Source organism: Prinia subflava, chromosome 2 (assembly GCF_021018805.1).
Source record: "Prinia subflava isolate CZ2003 ecotype Zambia chromosome 2, Cam_Psub_1.2, whole genome shotgun sequence".
Classification (NCBI taxonomy): domain Eukaryota; kingdom Metazoa; phylum Chordata; class Aves; order Passeriformes; family Cisticolidae; genus Prinia; species Prinia subflava.
Genome location: NC_086248.1, coordinates 82560132 through 82579472, shown reverse-complemented (window position 1 = coordinate 82579472; position 19341 = coordinate 82560132). Strand labels below are relative to the sequence as shown.

At 35.9% G+C, this 19341-nt stretch overlaps 1 protein-coding gene across 2 annotated transcripts in view; it reads right to left on the bottom strand.

Moving 5' to 3' along the window:
• CAMKMT (calmodulin-lysine N-methyltransferase) overlaps positions 1-19341 on the bottom strand; it is a 212994-nt gene that overhangs the window by 34756 nt on the left and 158897 nt on the right. For both annotated transcript variants that reach the window (XM_063390809.1, XM_063390810.1), the window contains exons 4-7: positions 10038-10098; positions 6988-7042; positions 5871-5934; positions 661-727 (exon numbers count right to left, since the gene is read on the bottom strand). In XM_063390809.1, coding sequence (XP_063246879.1) covers positions 661-727; positions 5871-5934; positions 6988-7042; positions 10038-10098 — 247 coding nt within the window. The remainder of the gene's footprint in view (positions 1-660; positions 728-5870; positions 5935-6987; positions 7043-10037; positions 10099-19341) is intronic.

The following is a 19341-nucleotide window of genomic DNA, read 5'->3' as shown; positions in this document are numbered from 1 at the left end:
AGTCATAAAAAAAACATTTAGACACACAAATGAGAGTGTACTATTAGGTAACCATTTTCTAATTCTTAACCCTATACCACAAATATGAAGTGCTTTATAATTTACTTTTAAAGTAGTGGAAGAGATGACTACACTGTGCATGGTTCCCAAGCTCCCCATCTGTCCTTGCAGTGAAAACATAATAATGATCACACAAACAGGATGACCAAAAAACTTCCCATGGATGCTCCAACAACATCTGCCTCAGGGGCAAATGGGATTTGTTGTCACCCTGAATTTTCAGAGCTATTTAAAATTAAATCTGCCAGAGATTTAGATTCATTCCAAATCTCATTTTTAGTACAATGGGTTGTGTTGGCTCTGAAGCAGACAAATTTCAACCATGCACTAAATCACAGATTGAAGAAACATAGCATAATTTTAAAAAGATAAAAAGGAAAGAAAGGGTCTGTTACCAAGGTTAATCATACTGTATTTGCTAATTCTTTTTAATACTTTTAAATTGATCTCTTGCACCACTTACCTGCATATATTATATATATGCACCTGTGTGAGCACCAGTAACACAGGTCACACTTTTACACTTTTGGATACATTTCACATCTACATTAATACAGAAGAACATGCAAGAATCAGTAAAAACGTTTAGTAGAATCTTACCAGCTTGACACTTTCTGAGCCTTAAATACTCCAGCATTTTGGTTTCTTGTGATGATCTCATTTACATCTGCAGTTGTTAAGAATGATCTACAAAATTAGAGCAATAATAAAAATAACAACCCCAACTATTTTCCATTTCTAATGCCTACATAATGTTCTTATCTGTTTGTTTTTCTTTAATCTGTGCTAAGAGTCAATCTTTTTTCAGAAGCATACATTTTACATTGCTACTCCAGGACATCAGCCATAAATCTATGCAGCAATTTGCTGTAGTTTTCTACCTCTATTTACTCTTTTATTTAAGGAATTTCCAGACCTGTAGCTATAGAGGGAAGTGAAAAGAGATGTCCCATACCTCAGATATTTAAAGGCAGCTGTTTACAACCATGGAGCACTGATATTTTTACAACCACTAAATGTCCAGTCTATTTTGTGCTGGTTTTTGCTTTTCACTGCTGTCACTATATTTAATACTGAGATTTTGGAGGTTTATGTGTTTTAAGAACGTACCCACAAGACATACACCTATGTTCCTGGCTCTGTCTGGGTGAATCCAACACACAACAGGAGCACGTTAACCTACAGGCAAAGGAGTTTGTAGTCCATTTGCCTTCTTGAGAACGGTTTGGAACCACCTTAAAAGAATGAAAAGCAATAAATGCCTTTTCTTCCCCTTATATACCAAAACAGTACCTCAGCCTTGTATCTCAGCTTCTTGTAGTTTGGAAGTTCAAGTCACAAATTTGGATAGCCATTCAGGCAGATTAAAGCAAGGGCTATAAGGAAAAGTTTCAGGGGAAGCTGAGCCCAGTCATCTACAGCTAGAAAGAAAATCATCATGATCAATCATTCGTGGTTAGTGAGAAGCCACTGGAAGGAAAAGGTGTAGCAAGTAAGCGAAAATATGAGAATATTAATTATTATTTAGTGTGAATCCATACATCTCTGAATGGTTCACTTTCAAATATAAATAATTATTTTAAACTGAATTTTTTGGTAAAGATGTAAAAGATCCTGCATTTACATTTAAGGTATAGAAAATCTGATTCTAATTAGAAGGATGTTTCTAGGTCCACAGAATATGTCAGATCTTTTGAAAGTGCTCTTGTAAGAAAATTGAATACAAGAGTCAGGCTAATCTGAAATATCGTTGATATATCTTTTCCTTTGCTTTGATATATCGTTTTCTTTGCTTTACTGAAATCACATAATTTGCCTTCCTAACAGAGTTGGTTATTTAAGAAAAGTTATTTCAGGAAAGTCTCTATCCAAACATTGGAAAAGACAACTGGTATTTTGTGAAGTAAAAACTAGAAATGGAATGACAGAAAACTGGTTTAAACAAATCTCTGTACTTTGGATGTGCCTTTTAAATCGTTTCCACAATATGCAATGAGGAGTACTAAATGAATGGTCTATATCTGCGCTGCAAAAGGAAGGCATAGATAACTCCATGAGCAGATCTTGCTACTTTTAAACAGGGGCAGAAATAACATGTTGATAAATTAGCTACACTGCACTTAAATTATATAACTGAGCAAAACTATTAATAATGGTTATAAACAGGTTAACACAAGATTTTAAAAATCATTTAGGAGCCCATATCTTCAGGCATTTAGGCTAAACTTGATCCTTCTAACTTAAACTTCCCCAGACTGTTGAAAGATCCATACACTGTATTTTAATGGCTATTATAGTGCACTGTAAGAATGTTTTGTATTATTGATGCCTTCAGACAGTAGTTCAAGTCACCAGTGCATGGTGTGAAACAGAGCTAAGGCAGAAAGTACACAACCTCTCTGCAATAGACAATTTTTAGTAAAATGAACCTCATCCTTGGATTTGGACACGTCAAAGTGAGTAAAGATGCTTCCAGTGTTCTGCGGAAACAAAATTTGATGTTCATGACTGCCTTATGTCACAGATATAAGCTGAAAAATTTGTAGCTGAATGCATATCACCCAAAATTATGGGGGATAATGGGGGATCTGATAACTTCGCCCATGTATATCTTTATTATTCACTTGAAACATCTATAGTTTTAATCCTAATACTTTCCTTATTTAAATTATACTGAAAGAACTTAGATAAAACACACTAAATCAACAATAAAGTTCTGAACAAGGTGGTAAAAGGAGTAACATCTGTCTTTATTTTATTGATTTTGCAATATAAAGGATCTATTGAATCAATTCAACATGCTCATGATAAGCAAAAGGAGTTAGAGTGAAGTTCTTTAAATGGTCTAGCAATTCAAGTCATAATATCCTTTTGAAAACCTCCATAAACATCATACATAAGACCACTGATTAATATGAAATATAGCAATATATTTGACAATGAGAGGGTTAGAGTGACAACAATTATTTGAAATTGATTAATTTGCAAAATCTTATTTACTTCTAACATTTCAATAACGTATCCTAATATGGATATTGAAAACATACATAGTGAATACTTTATGTGGCAGCATGAAATGGAGACTAATAGGAAGCATGTCAAAAATTAAAAGAAAAATCAAATCCTCAAAAGCTTGAGATTTCACAAAGCAAAGCTGTTAGTTATGCTCACTGAATAGTGATAGCAACAACAAAAACAACAATAATTATGATGATGTTGATAATACAAAGGCAGATTCTCAGATGCAATGCACTATTGCCAGGTCGATTTTCAATTACATTTCACTGATGTATTCATTTGTTTCTTAATGTGCTCATCTTGCCCATTAAGAATAATTAGCAGGCTTGCTTGGTGATTTCCTGGCTTCTGACAGGGATTTTTTTTCTTTTTTGTTGATAACCACTTCTACTTTTTGGAAAGTAATTTTTGGATATTATAGTATGACTGGCATGTAATTTACGCTTCCTAAGAAATTTAAAGGGAAGATGTAAACAGTAATTTTAAAACAAGATTATTTTAATCTGTAATACCTACATAAAAAACATAATACTAGATATTAACTATGCCTGAAGAGCAGAATCTAGAAAAGAAAACAGTATTTTATCCCACATTACCTTAATTTCGTATGCTAAACAATTAAAAAATTCCATCAGCAATAATAAGAACTAGCAAAAATACGTCATTTGTAGTCCGTGGCACTTGGGTGAATATTATTTCCAACTACACCTAAAATTCTGTCCCAATTTCAGTGAGTCTGGTGGGGCTGAAACAGATCTAAATTTAGCCTAAACTTCTATTATAGCCAGTCACTACAGAAAAGAGTGCAAAAGAAAATTACTGTAAGACAGATCATAAAATTACTACTGAAGTCCATAAACCATATAAAATGCAACAGAAATTTTTTTATGTGCACTTTTAAGAATACATTTCACCTACATGGTAAAGTTCTTAGCCTGCTGCACTTTGGCACCCTGCTAATATTAAGCCCATTGTAAAATCCAACACAATAAAAGCACTTTGAATGCTGAGCCTTCTGAGCACCAAATGTTAAAAAAGAAAAATAAATTCCTGTTAGAGCCGTCCACCAATCGCTTCCCTGAAAGGGATTCACTGAGTGAATACAGATGAAGACCTCTTGTAAGACTTTTGGGAACAGAAAACATTTCTAAAACACATTGGGAAAAACTAAGGTGTGATAATTAGGTAACATTAACAGTATCTTTTTCAGGAATAAAAGCACTTTTATTTGCTTAATTTCAAGGACTGAGTGAATATTTTAGCACTCGCCAATTTTCCTAGTTATAAAAGACTTCTACATTTCAGAAAAGTTCAGGTATGTTTATGAAATCTGCTATGCAAGACATTTGCTGAGTTGATGATTACTGAGCCCACCTGAAGCTTTTTGTGGGTAAAATGACCCTTTGTTAAATACCTGTGCTTCTATACAACATGAGTTTGTTTTGTTAGGCTAGTTTTGAAACCATTTTTTTTCCTACATTTTTTATCTTCATAATGACATGGAAGAAAGATTGGAAGGGGTGGTGCTGATTAAGATACACAGAATAATGAATACTTCCTCCTCAAGACACAAGCCTAACACACTAGAATTTAACAAAATAAGAATCCCTGGAACACAGGTGAGAACTTGCCTTTTCAAGAAAAAAGAGACTTAGTAGGCTTACTTCAAGTTTTAACAGATATTATCTAGGATTGACTGTTTTTAACATGAAATTGTTCAAGTGTTGTCAGCAGTTGTAGTTACCTCAGTTACCTCTGAGAAAGTCTATTTTAAAGGTACTAGCTAATATTATTGCACTGAAATGTCTCCTGTTTTAACAGGCATCAGCAACTGCAATTTATTTAAGCCACAGATTAGTTTATTTTTTAAACTAAGTACTCACTACATTAGCTCTCAAATGCATACAAAACTCACGAAGAAATAATTCTGATGCTCCAGTGGCCAAAACCTGAAAAATTAGCCTGCCTGAAAATGTAAATGGAAAGATTATCAAGGAACAAAAGCAAATAGATATCTGCCTTTTTTTCCTCTCAATTTCTAAGGGCTATTAGTATTCAGCATATATATCTGTTCTTGTTCTGAGCTGATATTTAATGTGGCCGCAAATTATGCTCACTCATTCTCTTGCTTAACCCAAGTCCAGTTCAATTTTATGAACTATGTGTTCATATTAGAAGGGCATAAAAGCAATTTATTCTAATATCAGAAATACAATAAAATACTTTCTACAGGGGACAGAGGAGTTTTGCAATCTTACATCACGAGAAATAATGATAAACTGGTAATTGATTAAGCAGACTAAATGGGTAATTTGTAGGCAGTTATAACTTAGCAGCAAGAATGAAACATTTCAACATACGCTGGAAAAGCTCTGAGAATATACGAAAGCTGAGTATGTTTTAAGGGGCTAGTATCTGAATGGAGGAAAAAAAAATCTAGCTCTTAGGCAAAACAGATACATGAAGGGGAGCTCATGATTTGATTCCCTGCTACACCTCCTGCAATGTGCAGCACACACACATGAATCTTCCAGCACTCAACCACGAGACAAATATTTACTACTGTACATGCTCTATACCAACATGTGCATTTTTAATTAACGGAGAAAATGTGGCATTTATAATGGGTGAAGCTGCTGCTCTGTTCAAAATATTCCACATCTGTTTTTTAATTACTTATGTGGGGACTTTTTCTTAATATGCCCCATGCTGTGTGTCTTTATATCGATTGTTACTCAGCCAGTAAAAAGGAACGAGCACAACAAACCAGTTTTCTATCTGAATAAGGATACTTTTGATGGCCTTTTCATTTCCATCAGTTAACAGAACTTCTTTGACATCTGCAGAAATAGCAACCTGAAAAAAAGAGCACAGCAAACAATGAGCAAATATGCTTGTCTGTGTGGAAGTGAAGACAGGAGTGACAAGCCTTCAGTATCATGCTTCCTCACCTATTTCTCTGTAACAATCTTCAATCTTTTTTCATTTTATGTCTGCATTATTTTAATCATTCAATCAAATCAGTCAATACTTTTATCATTCCATTTGCGGGAGCCTCTATCTTGCTATCATTCTGTTCCGTAATTGCATTGTGACAGCCGATGATGGTATTCTGAGAGGCTTTCATTTGCGGGCTTCTGTTTATCTAGTAGAGCCATCATACAAGGCTGTCACTCTGCCTTTCAGCTTGCTTCTGTCTGACTGCCTGATGCCCTTCATATAACTTTGCATTGCAGGCAGATGGCTTTGTAAGGGTAATTTTTTTGTGAGCTTTGACATGCTCGCACATTGGGCTGTAACCTCGACACATTGTATAAGAGCGACAGGTTTGTCAAATGCCAATCAGTGTAACAATATGCTTTTATTTGTAGAGACATAAAAACTTGTCTAATGCACTGCACTGCTACATAATATCTCCTGAATACATGACTCAGAACCCAGAGAATGGTGAACGACTCTCCTGAATGGCCAATCTAATTCAAAAGAATCTAATTACCGAGAGCTCTGGATCATGTTTGTTGGTGTAATAATGCAGGCAAAACATTAGCAGCTATATCATGGTGCTCCAACTGTGATTCGCCAGGCTATTCCTGTATCTTAGCAAATGGGACTATAATCTGAAAAAAAAAAAAAAGCTTCGGCTATGGCAATGAAAGACAGACCGTACGTGGCCTGGAATGTCACAACAAAAGATATTGACTACACCGAGGTAAAATGTTTCTGCTCATCGAGGCAACCATAAAATCAATATGATACGAAAGCAAGTCAATCTAGAAGGTCTCTCAAGACTCTGCAGCTTGACCGCAGCTGAGGCTGTTGACAGTTCTCTGACCCAGCAGTTGGAGGCACTGGAACATTTTTCCTTTTGTTTCTTCCTCTGAATGGGATTGGAATTGAGAAAAGACCTACCATGAGCCCAGCCAAGCATGTCATGCCACCCCCTAGCTCACACACAGCAAGGTCCCTGAAAGAGAGAAAGGAAATGGTAGAACCCATACAAATTAGATGAAAATGGTCAGAGAGACATATATGTTACAAGAACAAATTGCCATCTGCAGTAAGAACTGAGCTACCAGGAAGTTGTAGAGACATGACTAGGCTACCTCATGTCGTTTTGCGTTTTAAAAATAATTATGAAATAGAAAAGTCACAAAGCAGGCAAATCAGTGGGGGTTCCCTCATTAGTGTTCAGTGCAACATTACCACCGCTGAGCTGAAAAATCTGAGAAGGTTCCCTTTTTTCCCTTGTCAATGGCTCTGTCTTTTAGAACTAAACTAGCTAGAGTAGCGAAAGATAATTGTTAGGAAAGGATAACAATGTTAATCCACATTCATTCTTGCAAAAACAGCTAGAGAAGTAAATGGGGAAATTAATATTATTTATATATCTCTCCATACAGTTATGCCTAAAAGCCTTTTTATATTAAAAAGAGGGAAGTTTTAAAGCAAGCTGTATACCACAAAATAATTACACACGAAGAAATCCGATCCTTCAATTAGCACTTAAAACTGCAAGTGACCTACAAACAATGCTGTTATGAACAACGATGGGAACAGCAAACGGTTAAGCCTCAGAAAACTAAACGAAGTTAGTGTCAAGAGCCTAAACTGAGCCCGATCAAAGGGCTGAATACATGGTCTAAAAGGCTGCTTTTAACTTAGACCATACTGTGCTGTTATTAAGACGTGCATGTGAAATATAATTTGGCGCAGAGAGTGTGCCGGATGGGAGCTTGCAGGGGGAGCCATAAAGAATGTCCTCCAGAGCCATGGCCTGCCCCAGGAGGGGAGGAGGGAGGGATGCCGACCCTGCACCGAAACTGTGTGTGAAGCAGTGTCTGGGGCAAGGCAGAGCCTCCGCTTGGGAACACGCTGCTTTATAGCAAAATCTGCAGCAACTGTTACAGCTGGCAGGAGCACTCCCATTGAGACACTGCTCACAGCCAGAAAATAGAATTTTAGCTAAACTGTTTGGTTGAGTTTGGTTTCGGGGTGGTTTTCTTTGGTTGTTTTGGTTTTGGTTTTTTTTTTTTTTGGTGCACCTTTTCTTCTCCCCTGAAACATTAACATCTATTTTTATCTGAAAGGGTCACCTCCCTACTCACTCAACACTGATATTTAGGAAGAGCATCTAGGATGCCATATCAGTATCAGTATACTGATATTTTGTTCTATCAGTATCAAAATATCAGATGCTGATATTTTGTTCACTGAGGCGAGCGGACTAGGCTGTATGACTGTATAATAATGCTCACTGTCTGGATGGGTTAGATTTATTTTTCTTAGACACCAAAAATTTTATTTGAAAAAAAGTCTACTTGTCCTATTTAATCAAAATGAGACAAAAGAAAGACATAGTTTGGAGGAACAAGCTGTACATAAACCTAGTAAGAATACAAAACAAATATGAGAAATTTGCAATTTGAATTTTTAAACAGAATGATTATAAGTTTTTCCTCAAATAAGTTTTCATTTTTCTAAACCAAGTGTATTATATATTAAAACTATATACCTACTATATATAAGGCTTACAAGTCACTTACTTTAGAAGAATCACTCTTACTGAAATAAACACAGAAAGTATCCAGTGTGAGGCTTTCAGTGCATTTTGAACCAAATTTCTATGTAGATAGTATATGAGCATACACATACACACACATATACACATAAATATTTATGCATATGACATTTATTTCAGTGCAAAGTTCCATTACTAGCAAGTTTTTAAAATTGTATCTTTCTCTGAGGCAATATATAGTGACATTTATAAATGAGAATTAACATAAGAAACTCTAGTCTGAGAGTAATGTCAGAAGGGCATAATCCTGAGAAATCAGGATGTGAAACTGCCCATTTACTCCATGGAAGTCTGACTGATCGTTGTCTCTGAGTATGGCTGCCTGCATACGCAAACCAGATAAATACCCTCTGAGTGAGCAGCACAGGAGGTTTGCTTCTCACAGAAGCCCTGGAGAAGAACAGAGCATATGAGCATGGGGCCAAACAACCAAGTGCTACAGGGACATCACTACAGCAGCAGAAGGCACACAACCAACCTGGAGGAAGGAGCAGGCATATGAGCTGCCTCCCCTAATGGGCCGCACTTTGTTCGGGTGGTGGATGGCATAGGAATGAGGCTTTGTGGACCAGGGCACACTTTGGTGCCAGGTCATCAATTACAGATAGGAATCTAAGCAAGTTGCTCATTTAGTACAAGGGACTTAGAGTTTTGTCTTTCTGATTTTACCCAACACCATATTTACACTGGGATTTTGTATACTCCAAGCTGGTTTACTTGGTACGTGCCTTATACCCTCCCGCTGAACCCAATTTATGCCTCCAAACGCAGTTATAATAGCTTTTTTTTTGCACCCTATTCATCCTCCAGACAATGAAACTTCAAGGATTTCCAAGAGCAAATCTCAGTATACTCAGGGGGAAAGAAAGTGGATGCAGGATGGATTTTATATTTAGATGTTCCTATTGGAGCCTTGATAGCTGTCTTCTACAAGTTTTGAATAAAAGTGAAGGATGTTTCAAAACTGTTTCACAACACTTAAATACAGGTGCAAATTCCTCTTACTATATGCAGTGATTTTTATGTATTTCATCAGATAATATTTTGTTTGCTTTTGCAACAGATGTCAGTTTAAAGAATATCTTATTTTTCCTGACCTTCACAATCAGCACTGATCGATTGGAGCTTCACTTTTGTTTCCCAAAAATCAAAGTGAAATAAAATGCCTTGAGTGGAAATCAAAAGTCTTTGACATATAGCAGAAAGCTTGCTGTGCAATATTAGTACCCAAAGGCAGCTCAGAATTCTTTGTTAAGAGCAACATGCTTTCACCTTGAACATTTTAAATTTAATCTGGAGACTTAAATCATAGCAATCTTTACCATGCAGATACAATAAAACTAAGAGATTGGAAAATATCTTTTTATGTTTAACTCTGTACCTGAATATTTCATTATGCTTTAGGCAGTAGTAAGCCAGCACTTCTTCAGATGGCCAGAGACCTATAAAACAAACATATTTGCCTTCTTAGAAGAGATTTTTTTTCTGGTCTGAAATAATATTTGAATGCATATTACCATTTGCAGACCTCTAACCACTGTTTATTTTCTATATTTGCCATAATAACATGGAATAAAGAAAAATAAAAAGAAGACCTAGAATTTAAGCACTGCAATTACTTCATAGTATTTCATTTTTTTCCACACTTAATGATCAGAAATTTATAGATGCATGCACACACACATAAACATATACATATATCTACACATATATCTACAAATATACATGCAATACTCAAGACTTTAAAAGTCATAAAATTCAATTCACTTGGGCATTCACATGAACATCAACCTGTTTGTGCCCCGCCAGATGCAAGGCCAACTTTGCCTTGTACCCTGTTTCCAACTCATTTTTCATTAGTTACATCATCATCATCCTATATTCACTAAATTATTTTCCAGTTTCTTTTTATTTAGCTCCTTTTCTCTCAGTTTTTGTTAGGTGAGGCATCAGTCTGACTTGTAAGGGAGACTGACCAGCAGCACCTGCTAAGGACAAACCCAGGACTAGGGCAATAAAAGTGTGATTTCTACTTGTGGCTCAAGAGGTGCAGAAGAAGGAGAAGAGGAAATACAAGTGGTAAGTTCTTCTCAACAGGCACTGAGGAATTTTTCTAGTTATTCTGTGGTCAACTTTGCAGAGCTGCACCAGGAAGCAGCACAGTTTCACCATTTATAACCTCGGAGGGATATAAAGAAACCGCTTCTCTCTCATTTTATACTTGTTTCCCTGCCATTTTCATTTGAATTCCCCTAGTTCTACAGAAATAGCCAGGAGCAATCACACGTCCTTCATCTAATCTGTATCATTCATGATTTTATTAGTTTCTGTCATAAAATTTACACTGCTCATCATCAACATTGACAACTACTTGAAGGCTTCCATGTAAATTTATTCCTTCAAAACCAGTCTCTCATGAAACTGGTTGTTTTGCCAGACCAGTTTCCCAACTGACTGGAATGTCCAACTAAAGTGCTGTGGCCCATGGAGAGGGCAGCACAGATCCTGTGTGCCTTGCATGTTCCCCTGCATTGCTTGAAGGGGCCAGAGGAAAATACACTCATACTCAGGAACTTGAGTTATGTCTGCAAAGGTTCCCAGAGTTAAAGGAAAAAGAATCAAAGGCATATGCAGCTGAATTATGGTTGTATGTGGTTTTCATCTGTGGTTGCTTAGCAATGAAAAATCATTTTTACGTGTTTGTCCACAGGGAAAATCCAGACTCTACTTCCTCCCTCCAACAATACACAACATTAAGAATTGAGACACAAACTTCATATTATGAACTCCAGATATTTCAACGGTTCCAGTAAACTTATTTGACATACAGAGCATCTTTTAGATATTTCTAGACAAGTAAGTTGAATTCCACGCAGCTTACTATGTATATGTAGCCTTTAGATTTTTACCTTTTTATTGTTCTCAAGGTTAAAAACATCACTATACTTTTAACAGAACCTGTCATCCTTTAAATCACTTAAAGCCTGACTGAAACCATCATCAATATAATTCTTCCTTTCCATCCAGTAAATATTCTGAACTATCCTTACTCCTAGTGAGAAATAATGAAAATTTTAAAACATCTTGACAGTATGCAGATAAAGCAGAAGCCAAGACAGGATTTCTCCAAACTTTGCATATAACTTGTATTACTTAAGGGGAAAAAAATAGACTGATGATACATATGTATGACGAAACTACTAATGCAATACTTGTATTTTTCCTGTTTATGACAGTTCAGTCTGATCAGGTGTTTTTGAATGTGCTATTTTGCTTAGATTTGCTAAGGGTTAAAATAAAATATTCACACAAAACTACCCATTCTTTAGTGAAATATACACTAAGAGTTGTACAGGGTTTTTCATCTCCCTTTGAGCATTTCAATGCTTTTGTGCATTGAAATATGCTAAAATGACAGATTTTGCAATAAACATAATAACTGTTTAAATATTTAATGTATAACATAAAGAATGTTTCAGTTTGCAGTGACTGGTGTATACTCAAGCAATAAAAGTTTTTTTAATATTTAGTGAAGACACGGCTAATTTAACACCATTTATAATACTTATATCTCATATTACAAAAACCCTCACACCCACAAACATAAAAAACTGAAACCCTTTTATAGGAAACTTCTAGCCTGAGTGAATTTTAAAAATACTCGTCAATTGCAGCAAACATCCTTCAGCATCTGATTTTTCACTTCCCTCAGTCCAATGTCTCTCACTTTTCTGCAGTTGTTATTGAGAGGGCACTTTGAGTGGTGTCACAGAAGCTCTTCTGAGGGGTCACTGTTCCTTCCCCTGCTACCATTACAATGTTGATACCACCTGGAACTGCAGGTGTATCGATAGCTGTGTGCTGAGAGAAGGGTGAAGCACCTTTGCAAAGACAATGCCCTTTTTTAGGCAGATACCAGCAATGCGCACAGCTCTCCTTCTCTCTGCCTTCTGCCACAGGGAAGAAAGGATCACCTCAGAAATGGTATAAGCATCTGGAAGCTAAAGAAGCAGGAGTCAGGAGGTCTTTCATGAACAAGTCTCAAGTGTGGAAGCACACTGTGCTCCCAGCTAAGCCAAGATGCCAGAAGCCAGAATACCTGTGTTAATTTTAGTAAAAGGAAAAGCTTCTCGTGCCTGAACAGGTAGGTAAGCCTCTTTACCTTCAAAACAGGGATAAGCTTAAAGATCCGTGTGGAGGAGTTTGCACTCTGTCTTCTTCCTCCTCTCTCTGACCTACATTCGCCAACACAATGACCTACATTTTGAAGTTGCAAGTAAAAGAAAAATAGTTCTGCTTCTGTTAGAAAACATACAGCTGTAATGCAAAAATGCAGAATTCCTATGAAATAACAACTGCTACTACATTGTGAAAAGCATAACTTATTTCCTGCAAACACATACATATGCATATGGATTAAGCCTCCTATGAACACACTTAAAATAATTCTTTCATATTTAAAATCAAATGATTCTCATTTTGATTTCTGAATTTGATTATAAATACACAACATTGGATGCTACCTATTTACATGTACAATTACTTACACAATAGTAAACCATTTACAGACGGATAGGCAAAAGAATATCAAAAGACCCCAAATGGTGCTTGTATTTCCAAGGCTATAAATATTCTAAAGGTCCTAGACAGAGGGGCTAAAAAATCTCACTGTATGATGAAACAAGAACTTCTTTTTGCAAAAATAAATATTTTATGACACTTACTGGAGGTTTTAAAACTCTTTATCACCTCGATAACTACAACTTGAAAACAGAGAATCATTGCCAGAAAGCATTGGAATCTCTATTGAAGCATATAAAAAAATTAAGTTGCACTGGTGGATACCCTCAAAAATGGGCATGTCTGAAGACACGGGACAGAGACAGAGCTCATGCCTGCCGACATTTCAACTCTTGAAGGATCCTTTCGCCTATAGGATGGAGCAGGATTCTTACTACAAATGCCATAAGAAAGATGATGTCTACTTCCAGACAGAATTATGGTACTTATTACCGTAGAAGGAGTAGAAAAATATTATCATTAAATCTTACAATGGTGAATAGAGAAATGCTACAAATGCATCACAGCCATACAAAATAATGGCATTTCTACAGCACTTGTCACAGCAATGGAGTCTACCTCACAAGAACTTGATGATATCATCATCCCAAGTTTGCTCATTGGGAATCTAAGAGACAGAGACATAGACAGATAAGTGACTTAGAAGTTACAGAATGAAATTATGGGAAGGCCAAGAAAAACAACCCAAGTCATCTTTATACTATGAGGTATGATGTAACCAAAAAAGGTACCCAAGCTCTTTAAACAGAGAAACAATACTAAAAAATCTTAATGTTTGTTTTATCCCTTTCATAGTGCTTGGTATCGGGAAGCGTCAGGTCTTTCTGCACTAGTCATGGTACAACAGCTTCTTAAAGCAACCTTCAAGCCACGTGGACTAAGCCACATGCAGACATCCTTCCAAGCATGTTGTGTTTTAACGATTAGGTGGAGCAGTAGTCCAAAGCTACACAAAGCCCGTGCTTCTTCTGCAACAAATCTAAAAATTCTGAATATTCTGATAGTATAGAAAATTGCCTACCAGAAATAAATTATCCAGTATTAAAAATAAAATATATATATATACTCTCCTCCTGCTGCATTTTACCACATATTTTAAAGAATGCTGTCAACTTTTGGATAACAAATATTGAGATCTGAGGTGAAGTTCTTAAAGAACATCATGTCAGTAGAAAAGAATTTTGAGATGTGTATTTTTAAGAAAGACATCCAACTATTGGAGCTATTATATCTCAGCAGTGCTCCACAGGTACCAAGAAAACACGGTAGCTACTGATTACTTTAACTGGGATAGTGCAAGATTAGTGGAACTCTGCTCTACTGCCTGCCAGCACTACACACAGGAAACACAGGGGCAACTGGAGGTGACAGGTGAGCTGTCCCTGGGAGCTCTGAGTAGGAGGTATAAAGCTGTCCTACAACTGCTTAACTCATGCTAGCAGATTAAGAAGTTACTTTCAAAGCTAAGCCAAATTGAAGGTATTTTCACATTTCCCTAGCACTTCTCACAGCCACGTGTACAGACATCTGATCTCAACATTCAAATTTTGTCTTTTATTTGCACTGTTAAACTGTGAGATGTCTTCCTATTCATTTGAAGTCTCAAGTAAATTTTGTACAAATCCTATCTTAACCCTCAAAAGCAAAGACAATTTAAATTTGAAAAGTCAGTCATTTTCCCCATATGAATATATTCAAAAAGATCTTTTTTCTAGTTTGTCCTGGTTCTTGACTACATGAAATCACCTTATTTGCTTTAATAGTCATCAAAGTGAGAGGGAAAAAAATCATTTTTGGGCAAAGTGATGAATAATGTCTCAAAAGTCATATCAACAACAGCACTGAGCAATGATGAACTGTTTTCTGACCCTAAGTAAGGCACTTTTTATCCTTCCACACTGAGACACACAGTTAGTGAAGAGCAGAAAAACCTTTAGCACTACAACAGACTGTGGAGAGGTGTTAAATTAATGGCCTGTCCAGACAGGCAATTATTCCCCATCACCTCTGCTAAAAGACTGTAGAGAAGATGGAAAACCCCAAAAACTGAAGTATTTACTGGAAAAAGCTACATATACGATACGATACTATATATAGGAATATTAACATAAGGAATTCTGGGATTTTCAAATAAGGTTCTCCCATTCTTAGAGCACTGCAGAATTGTCACAACCTTAATTTTACAGTATCAAACTTTATTTTCTACTGATTATGTGACTGTATTCAAGTCACATGGGAAGGTAAGATTGATAATTTTTTCCTGGTTAGTTTTTCTGTGGATCACCAGCACCATGAACAGCAAGAAGCACAGTACATCTCTTGAGGATCCTGGAGAAGTAAGATCGAAATCAGGGTTCAACAGCACAGTGCTTAGGAGGAAATTTCAAAATTAAGCTCTAACCAATATTATGAGCCCTTCTGTCAGTGGAGCAGTAACCTTCACTTCCAAGTCAAAGTTAAAACATGAAATTATGAATAGCACAATTAAGACTAGATACCAAGTAGATGCACAGTGTATGTCTGCCACACACACGCTGGTAGTAACATATAACGTGAGTGTTCTAATTTGAGTCATTGCTTGACTAAAGATTACCTGCAAATAATTGCACTGCTGTAGTAGTTGGCATAGATAGCTCTCAAAACTATTTCTAGCTTTAAACTTTCTTCAAACTCCATACCTCAAGGCCCTTTTCAATATTATTTTACCATTAAAAATATTTCTCAGTATAGTCAGGACATAAAGATTTTATTTTCATTCCCTTTTTCACTCAGCACAGCAAAATGTGACACAGATGAAAGGATAATCAGTAATCCCTGCTACCTAAGATCCCACCTAAAGTGCACTGAATTAAAAAATGTAAACACACATAATAAGGCACTAATACTACAAATATTCATTTTTTAGTTACCATTAAAAGGCATGCAGACAGAAGTAAAAATACTCCATAGAAAATTACTTCCATAATAATCCAACAACAAACCCGATCACTTTAGTAAAATGAAAAAATTGAGAAAATTGCTAAGCAAAGAAAAAACTCACTGAAGAAAATCCTTGTTACTTCACTCTTTTTTCACTACACAAAATTTTAAGTTTACACCCATCTACAGCAGATGCAGATAAAAAAACACTCATCGTTGCAAGTTAGTTGCAGATGGTATGTCTTGAACTGTAAAATTATTTACTATAAAAATGAATTTGAGAGCACGTTTCCAAAAGGAAACGTGAAAGTTACCAAGTGTTAGGTCCCTCTGGACATTTGACCACCTCAAATGCCAGCATCTTTAAGAGCTAATATATTTTAAAAGTCCAGTTAACTAATTGAGGCTTTCCATTCTGAAATTTACCCCAAGGGTATTTACAAATGAGCAACTTCAGCAATAAATGCACACAGTGTGAAAAAAGAAAATGATTTAATAGTCTTTACAGTAGCACCTTATATCTGTGCCTTGCTGCACCTGGCTTTTGCAGATGGCAAACCACCTTTTAAATCCAGTGAAGAGGAGTAATTTGAGGCAGGGAGAATGGCTAGCTTACTTTTCCACAGCAGGAATGCTATAAGTGAGTTTGAAAAGGTAGAAGAACACCAGAAAAAAATAGAAGAGAGTATAAAGAGAAACATTTTTTCCCTATGCACATACATTTTGTAGAAACTCTTGTCTGTCTTCCAATCTAAAGCTGAATTCATGATATTCAGATCATTGAAAAATATGTATAAGCACTGGCTGAGATCTTCAGCCTAGGCAAAATGGCCTCAGCACTGTATCTCTCACTTTCACTCTCATTATTATTCACGACTAGGAGGGAAACATGATGGTCTGCAATCTGCAAATGTCTTTTAGAGCACAAACTTAAGAAGCTCGGTGGAAGTGATGTGGAAATACAGTAACAAGTCAAAGCTGTAAATGTACGCATATCCCTTCCAAAAGAAAAATTGGCCAACTGTACAAATCTACTGGTATGATTGTCTTTAACATCTTTTTCAAATGAATGAATTTGTGTTGGGGGGGGGTACCTAGTTTTCAAATAGTTATTAAAAATTAAACAACACTGGAACAAACCTTTTGTGATTATAGCCTTCATTCTCCTGCAAAAAACTGGATCTATAAATTTATGTACCATTGTAGATGTAAATTACAAAATTTTATATTCAACTATATTAAAACATCTATTCCAAAAATGATTACCAGTTGTGAAAAGCAGACAGGCTTATCACTTGCTGTCAGTTGTTCATGTCTAGTTAAGCAATAATGTGCTAAAACTGCTCTTTTGTTTTGTGTAAGAATTTTGGCAATAGAAGAAATGAACACTCGTTTAATAAAAACTCAGGCTGCTTTTTGCTTTGATGGAGGAAGCAGCTGCCTGTTTTCATTTGCTGCAGAGCAGCAAAACCCATCAATATAATAAGCAGCTTAGATGCATCCATCCACAGCATCTGTAAGGATATAGGGCTATTCGCTCAAAACCAATCCTTGGTTTAATTTTAACAAAGATGTGTCTGACATATTTGAAAATGCATTATAATAGGGTTTTGAAATACTAGCATTTTCTCTTTTCTTTTTAAATACTTTTCACAGATTTTGAAAGGCAAGTATACATATTGGAGTGATAGAAATGCTAAAACAAATATTACTATAGCAAACAGCAGAACTAGCCTAAAAATGTAAGGAGGGAACATCAAGAGATACCTTCTGGTTCAGAGACTCTCCTGTCCCTTGAAAATACAGAAAAATAGTGTTCCAATCCTTTCAATGAAGGGTTTTTTCCACCATAACTAAGAGCAGAGAAAGATACTAGAAATACGTATTACAGACAAAATCCCTGCAAAAATCACAGATTCATTACACAAATATATTTCCCAAGATATACTTTTCCTTCCCTGCCTTATCCTTTGTTAAACGTAAATAGATTAATGCTCATTCGCAAAGACATTTATCAAATTATTTTCTACTATTGCCTGAAAGTGTTACATTGTTATTAAATTCCAACAGTGTGAGTTTGTCCCAAGTGACAACTTCTAATTGCAATGAAAAAGTTTTAATTAGAAGTACAGTTCTAGGACATTCATGAATCATTATAAAAACAGGAAGAGAGAGATAAAATCATCTGAAATAGAAACCATAAGACTCTGTTTTCACTCTAAAAAGTGACACGGCACATTTATATTATTAGAAATTCTTAAGACATTATTATTTTAGTGCTGTTCGGCTTTCTAAGACCTTTCTAAGCTGAGCTTTTAGATGATTTGCACATTAACTGAGAAGTCAGATAATTCTTAATCCTCCTCTTTTTCAGATCCAATAATGGATAAGGGAGCATCTTAGCATGATCAACTAGCAATCTGCCTAGCCTGAGTGGTAGTACACCTGAATTTAGGATTAGTTATCCGGTTTTCATAATATCTGATTTAAATGAGCACTCATTCTAAGAAGCATAGAAAAAGAATATTCAATGATATTTGAACTGTACCATTTAAAGATGTAACAATAAACCTGGAGTGCATACATATTTATTTGTTTCACAAAAAAGAAACTAAATAGAGAAAGGAAGATTTTAAAGAACCATGTCCAAGCAAATAGTTGGATAGCTCAGTTAAATAACTGCCTTTTTCCAGTATTCACAATAGCTTAAAGATACAATCAACCATATCTCAGCTGTAGCCTTGCATCTCTACCTATCTGTCAATTCCAGTATCACAGTCTCACTTTTGCCTATAGATGAAGTGAGGAAACTAGTTTAGGGCTTTTTTGCAGGTTTGGTTGGTTTTTTTTCCCTTGTGGGGTTTCATGGTTGGTTTGGGTTCATTTGGCTTTTTGTTTTGGGGTTTAGAGATATATCATAGGTAGAGAAGATAAAAACCTGTAGATTAACATGGGTTACTAATATTGCTTATCTTCCTCAAGTATCTGATACAGAACATGGAAGTTTGTGTAACTGCCCTATGCACCCTTATGTAATGCTCAAGATAAAGTGGAATTTATTTGGGTGATTTTCAGAAGTTCAGAAGTAGCGTGGATTTCTTCTGTTTGGTTTGTGATTTGTTGTTTGGTTTTTTTCCCCATCAAATTAACTAAACAAAGACAACACCTTTTTGGTCCTAACTGCT